The 7,500-nt window shown below is 46.5% G+C and overlaps 1 protein-coding gene across 1 annotated transcript in view; it reads right to left on the reverse strand.

Annotated features, from left to right (window-relative positions):
- Positions 1 to 2,284: 2,284 nt before the first annotated feature.
- The window catches only part of LOC143274894 (carboxypeptidase M-like), an 81,192-nt gene continuing 75,976 nt past the window's right edge, over positions 2,285 to 7,500 (reverse strand). Inside the window, exons 7-9 of the mRNA XM_076578878.1 lie at positions 4,060 to 4,212; positions 3,250 to 3,395; positions 2,285 to 2,483 (exon numbers count right to left, since the gene is read on the reverse strand). Coding sequence (XP_076434993.1) covers positions 2,301 to 2,483; positions 3,250 to 3,395; positions 4,060 to 4,212 — 482 coding nt within the window. The 3' untranslated portion in view covers positions 2,285 to 2,300. The remainder of the gene's footprint in view (positions 2,484 to 3,249; positions 3,396 to 4,059; positions 4,213 to 7,500) is intronic.

The following is a 7,500-nucleotide window of genomic DNA, read 5'->3' on the forward strand; positions in this document are numbered from 1 at the left end:
AAGACTCACTTGTGATACACTTAAAAGAAAAGAAAAAAAAATCTAATCGTTAAAATGTGTTCTGTATTTGTCATTATAAAGCTTCAGGTTAGAAAAAAGAAAAAAAAAAAAAAAGTCCTTAAGGCAGATTCGAACCCCGCGTGTTCGGGTGAGAAGAAACTCTTTACCCAATACACTATCGTGGCTCCTTTACTGACGTTAAAAAAAATTAACACTTAAACATGCTTTTTTAAGGACGATAAATCGATTGCGGCATTCACAGTGAGAACGCTGTTTAAATCATATTATTCTGGTGTATGTATCTTGGGCATTCACAAAATCTTTAAGGGCAATTAAAAATTCTTTTTCAGTCCACGGTAAAGGAGACGTGGCTATCGCCGCAATCACACTGCAACATTTAGCCGTTTTCTCTGGATCTCGATAGATGTACAAGTTTAGTTACACCCGCCGGGAATGTACGACACGGTCGATTCAATTTCTCTTTTATGTTCATCCTAGTTTCATAGTTTTAAAGTTGATATGAAAATTGAGGATTCTGTTAAACTAATAACATGTACAGCCAAGTACAAGTACTTCTAAACGTCGTATGAAGTGAAAAGGACTTAATCGCTGTTTTTTTTAAAAAATTTTATTTTTATAAATCAAGAAAGTGATGAGGCGTTCACAAATCTTTCTCTGAAATAAATATATAACGGTCTCCTTCTCCAACTTTTCATCACGTTATCGTGTATTGTCGATTGAATATAGGACTGAATGGGCATGTCAACAACTTGAAACAAAATGGCGTCCTTCGCGTTCGCGAGGAATATGAACATGCGCTTTGAATATGTATAAATTTGTGTATGCAACTGATTTTTGCCCATGACCTTCAGGGCTCAGCCAATAGATCTATAAAGTCCTCTCGTACTACTGATTTTATTATTTTCCGAAAAAGACCACTTGGGCGAATGAACATAGTGAAAGCCCTGTACACTGAGAGTAAAACACACAAGCATTTTATGTATTGAGTATAATTTCAAAATGTAATGTTTAAGATGAGAAAGATCAGTTTAAAGCAAATTAACCCCCCTAGCATTAATTACAGATTAATTTCCCTTTTTTTTACTATCTGCACCAAAGACATGCACCTGTTTGCATTCCTGTTTGAACAAAAAAATGATAACAATGACTGCTCTTGATGTGTCAGAACATCAGATCAAAGTGCCAAGTTTAGGGAATAAAATAAAATATAAATAAAACAGTAAATTCAGTTTGATTATAATTCGGTTTTTTAAAATTTTTTTGTGTCCATCCCAGAGGTGCAATATTGTTTCAAACAAGATGACTGGAAAGAACTGAATTTTTCCTATTTTTATGCCAAATTTGGTGTCCATTGACAAAGTATTTGCAGAGAAAATGGCAATGTTAAAGTTTACCACGGACACACTGACACAAACACACACACACACACACACACACACAAACAACCAAACACTGGGTTAAAACATACACTCACTTTGTTTACACAAGTGAGTCAATAACAAAACACATACTGAAGTGAACAAGATGCTGACATTGAGAGAGAGAGGGAGAGAGAGAGAGAGAGAGAGAGAGAGAGAGAGACAGACAGACAGACAGACAGACAGAGAGACAGTCTTACTGACAGAGACAAAGAGAGACAGAGGAGGGTGTTATAGTAGAGATGGAGTAAGAGAGAGAGATAGAGAGACAGAAACAGAGACTGAGACAGAGACAGACAGACAGAGAAAGAGAGAAAGAGAGAGACAGAGGGAGGTAAAGCAAAGAGAGAGAGAGAGAGAGAGAAAGAGACAAATACAGAGACACACACACACACACACAGACACAGACAGAGGCTTTGTCAAGGGACAGAACCCTCCCCACCAATCCCTCCCCCCCCCACCACCACCAGAGCCCTCGAAACGCCTGGAAAAGGACAGACCCCCCCCCGCCCCCCCACACACACACACCCACCATCCCCTCACCCCGTGCCCTACAAACACCTAGAAAGGGACAGAACCCCCTCCCCCCCATCTCCACGTGCCCTACAAACGCCTGGAAAGGGACAGAACCCCCTCCACCCCATCTCCACGTGCCCTACAAACGCCTGGAAAGGGACAGAACCCCCTCCACCCCATCCCCACGTGCCCTACAAACGCCTGGAAAGGGACAGAACCCCCTCCACCCCCTCACCACCAGTGCCCTACAAACGCCTGAAAAGGGACAGAACCCCCTCCACCCCATCCCCACGTGCCCTACAAACGCCTGGAAAGGGACAGAACCCCCTCCATCCCCCCCGTGCCCTAAAAACGCCTGGAAAGGGAGAGCACCACGAGGAGGACCACCAGGGCAGGGGACGGGCGGGGGAAGGGGGAGGCGGGACTCGAGTCATCGCCCTCCGCCGTCAGCGTCACGTCAAGCCTGGTCACCGCCTTCGCCGTCACTTCAAAGGGCACTCTCTGTGGCTGGTACCCGCTGCCGCTGGCCTGTCAACAAGTCATACGTTCATCAGTTAACTCTCTCCATACGAACGGCGAAAGAGACAACGTTAACAGCGTTTCATCCCAATTACCATCATCAAAATATTACAAGCGGAACGCTCTGATACTGAAGAGGTGAATGTTGACAAAGAATACCACAGTTCTGACGACGGAAGCTAAAGGTTGGGTCATTCAGATACCCACTGGACATCCGAGGGGTCTGTGTAGAGGAGAAGAGAGGACTGGCCGTACTGAGTGAGTTAATCATACAATACTGTTAGAGACTTAGGGGGGGGGGGGGGTTATAGGTTTGAAATTTTTTTTGCACTGGACTGTCCAACTATAATACGAGTAACGTTAACAGTATCGGGTATCATTAATACTGATTTCATTCTGTATGAAATGTCATGACTGGTACATGAGCAATGTCTACAGTATCGGTATCATTAATACTGATTTCATTCTGAAGCAGTTTCCAGTACTCTCCACACAATCACACACACACACACACACACACACACAATCACACACACACACACACACACACAATCACACACACACACACAATCACACACACACGCACACAATCACACACACACACACACTGACCACCAAGACGCAAGATCCAGGCAGAAGCAATTTCCAGAACTCTCCACACGATCACACACACACACACACAGACACACACACACACACGCACAATCACACACACACACATACAATCACACACACACACACACACACACACACACACACACACACACAAACTGACCACCAAGACGTAAGAGCCAGGCAGAAGCAGTTTCCAGAACTCTCCGTGCTGGGACGTGCGGAAGGGGACTTGCTCTCTGCCCTCTATCACTATCACCGCGTCCTGCAAGGTGTTGTTGTTGGCGTCACTCACCACGCCTTTCACGCCTGGAACGTCACCATCATCATCATCATCATCGTCGTCGTCGTATATATATATATATATTTTTTTTTTCAAGGCCTGACTAAGCGCGTTGGGTTACACTGCTGGTCAGGCATCTGCTTGGCAGATGTGGTGTAGCGTATATGGATTTGTCCGAACGCAGTGACGCCTCCTTGAGCTACTGAAACTGAAACTGAAACGTCGTCGTCGTCGTGTCTACAACGTGGTCATCGGCATAGTCATCATCGTTATCATCATCATCATCATCTCCACCAGTTTCATCATCACCACCACCATCATCATTATCATCATCATCATCATCATCATCATCATCACCACAGTATCAATATCACCATCAACATCATCATCGTTCTTCTTCTTCGAGCCTGTGTGTGTGTGTGTGTGTGTGTGTGTGTGTGTGTGTGTGTGTGTGTGTGTGTGTGTGTGTGTGTGTGTGTGTGTGTGTGTGTGTGTGTGTGTGTGTGTGTGTGTGTGTTTGTGATTAGTGTACATATACATATATACATAAATACATCTCTCTCTCTCTCTCTCTCTCTCTCTATATATATATATATATATATATGATTATCTATGTATGTATGTAGCATTGTCCTTACTACCATAGTCATCATTATAATTATTATCATCATCATCATCATAATGACGGACCCATGTGGACTTGCAGGAGGAGGGCGAGGAGGGCCTCTCTGTTGTCCTCCCAGAACGTCTTCAGCTGGGAGGGCGCGGGGTACTTGCAGCACGACAGCTCCAGCGTCAGCTCGTAGCAGCTGCCCCGCACGTAGTTATAGTCCTGCATGCCGCCTGAAAGAAAAAAGAGAGTGATAAATGCTGTTTTTGTTTTTTTATGTAACCAAGCCCTATGCTTGCTTCAAAAACTGCTCACACACGAGCTACAGCAGACGACGTTTTCGCAGTGTTGTTCCCACATCTCGCTACGTATCACTGCACTGTTTTCCTGTAATAACTGTAGTGAATAAACCATTGAAAGGGCTTCCGCTTTCATATGCTTCTGCCTGCACGGGAACCTGCTATCTTCTACAACTCCTAATCCCTCATTCCATTCCTACACCCTTACCCTCTATTCTACCTATCTTCACTCCACTCCAACCCTACCCTTACCCCGACACCATCACATTTAATCAAACAAAGAAAGAAAGAAATACAAGTCGCGCGCTAACGCGCACGCGCGCACACACACACAAACACACACGCGCGCGAGCACACACACACACACAAGCACACTTACACCCCCATATTCATTACAAGAAGGTTATTCTCTGCTGGAGAAAACTTGCTGGAACCATGTCAATAAACTAAAACAGGATCTGATCCTGACAGAGAAAATGCTGACAATAGCTCGCGAAAAAAAACATGATCGCATGTTTTCTTTTAAAACAAAAGGACATCACAGTAGCAGAAGGCTCATCAGTCTATACAGACCACGTCTGGATGCCATAAAAACAAAATATACTTCAAATGTGACTTGCGGCAATTAAATTACCCCCGTGCATATCATCTACAAATGTGAACAGTTAAAACCATATTTACCTATGTCCTTTAAAAAATCTGCAGTTCCATCTGCTTCCATCAGAAATGTCTTATATGATAATCGACATGTATTTGAAATAGTTCAGAGTCTGATTTGGAGCTCAACTGGCTCTTTGTTGTGATTCTACTGGTTGACTAGTTAGTTTATTTTATTTCGTTTATATTCTTCTTCCTTTTTTATGCTAATTGAGGAGAGAGGAACAGGGAAAGTAGTGATGATTTAAGGCAAAGGTGGGTGGGGGAGGAAGAAGGACCAGTTCTTGCAAACCAGGCAACTCGTACATCGTGAGATGAAGAACACCTGGTGGGAGAGAAAGTCCGAAGATCTTCAGTCCGCTGCTGATGCTCACGACATGAAGACTTTCCATGATGGTCTCCGAGCTGTGTATGGGCCGAGAGTCACAGGATCGACCCCTGTCCGAGCCTCGGACCAGACCACCCTCCTGACAGACAGGAAAGACATCCTTGCCCGCTGGGCAGAGTACTTCAACACCATCCTCAACAGGGACTCGTCCGTATTTGACGAGGTAATTGCAGCCCTCCCACAGCTACCAGTCAGTGACTCGCTAGCTGCCCCTCCCACCAAGGCCGAGACCCGGAAGGCCCTGAAGCTGACAACGTCAGGAAAAGCACCAGGAGCGGATGGAATCCAGGCTGGTATCTACAAGTATGGAAGCGAGGTGCTGACAGACAAGCTGACCGCCCTGTTCCAGTCTATCTGAGAGAGAGGCGAGGTCCCCCAGGATTTCAAAGATGCTTCAATTGTCCACATTTACAAACGGAAGGGAGACAAAACATCCTGCGATAACCACCGTAGAATCTCTCTCCTCTGCATCGCCGGCAAGATCTTCGCCTGCATCATACTAAACTGGTTGACCATGTCTCCAACACAGTCATCCCTGAAGCACAGTGCGGCTTCCGCTCAAGCAGGGGAACATGTGACATGGTGTTTGCCGTACGCTAGATGCAAGAGAAGTGCCGTGAGCAGAACAAGGAGCTCCACATGGCCTTTGTAGACCTGACTAAGGCCTTCGACACGGTGAACCGCCGTGGTCTGTGGAAGATCCTCCTGTTCGGCTGCCCAGAGAGCCTAATCCAGCTGATTGCGTCATTCCACGATGGCATGCAGGCGAGAGTACAGGAAAATACTGACATGTCGGATCCGTTCCCTGTGGTAAATGGAGTGAAGCAGGGCTGCGTCCTGGCACCCACACTGTTCTCCATTCTCTTCTCTGCCATGCTGATTGACGCCTTCCAAGACTGTGACCGGGGCATCTACATCCAGTTTCGCACAGATGGCAAACTTTTCAACTTGCGGCGACTCCACGCCAGGTCCAGGGTGTTTGAGGCACTGTTGAGAGAGTTCTTCTTCGCTGATGACTGCATGCTTGCTGCACACCTATGAGGACATGCAGCATTATGGACAGGTTTTCAACCTCCTGCAGGCGCTTTGGACTCACCATCAGCCTTAGCAAGATGGAGTCCATGGACCAACCAGCTAGCTCACAGAACGCCAAGATCGACGACACAGAGATCAAGTCAGACGACAAGTTTTGCTACCTGGGCAGCACCCTATGCAGCAACGGAGCCCTTGATGCAGAAGTGACGCTGCGCATCGCCAAGGCCAGCTCCGCCTTTGACAGACTCAACATAGGCTGTGGAACAACAAAGGCATCAGGCTCAGCACCAAAATCAAAACCTAAAGCGCTGTTGTGCTGACCACCTTGTTGTACTGCTGTGAAACATGGACGACGTATCACCGTCACATTCAACAACTTGAGCAGTTTCAACAGAGATGCCTACGAAAGATCCTTGGCATAAAGTGGCAGGACAGGGTCTCCAACCTCCAGGTCCTAGAGAGGAGCAGGCCTGCCCAGCATCGAAAGCATGCTGATCCAGTGCCAGCTACGCTGGACAGGACACGTTGCCCGCATGACAGATGCTCTTGTATGGCCAGCTGAAGGAAGGCCACCGCGAACTTGGAAGACCCTTCAAGCACTTCAAGGACACCTTGAAGACAAACCTCAAAGCCTGTGACATAGACATCGCTTCCTGGGAAACTGATGCCCTTGACCGCTCTCGCTGGAGGATGCTGTGCTCTAGTGGCATAAAGACGTTTGAAAACAAGAGAACGCTGGCCATTAAGGAGAAGCGTGAGCGAAGGAAGCAGGGCTCAACTTCTGGAGACGTTTTCCCTTGCAACACCTGTGGGAAGTGCTGCGCATCCAGAATCGGCCTCTTCTCCCATATGAGGACACACACCGACAGATAGGCCTGCCTGCTTACTCGTCCGTCGGTCAGACTGGAGACTCCATTATGGGTGGGGGAGATAATGGATTTTCGTCTAAAACCGCAAATGTGGATAGACGTTAAGCAAGACAACGAACGAACCCCCATACTCCCTACTCGCACACACACACACTAACACTCAAAACCACAAATACAGACATCAACACAGACAGACAGACAGACAGACAGACACACACACACACATACACACACACACACACACACACATACACACACTCATAGTCCTGCATA

This window comes from Babylonia areolata, chromosome 29 (genome assembly GCF_041734735.1).
Source record: "Babylonia areolata isolate BAREFJ2019XMU chromosome 29, ASM4173473v1, whole genome shotgun sequence".
Taxonomy (NCBI): Eukaryota; Metazoa; Mollusca; class Gastropoda; order Neogastropoda; family Buccinidae; genus Babylonia; species Babylonia areolata.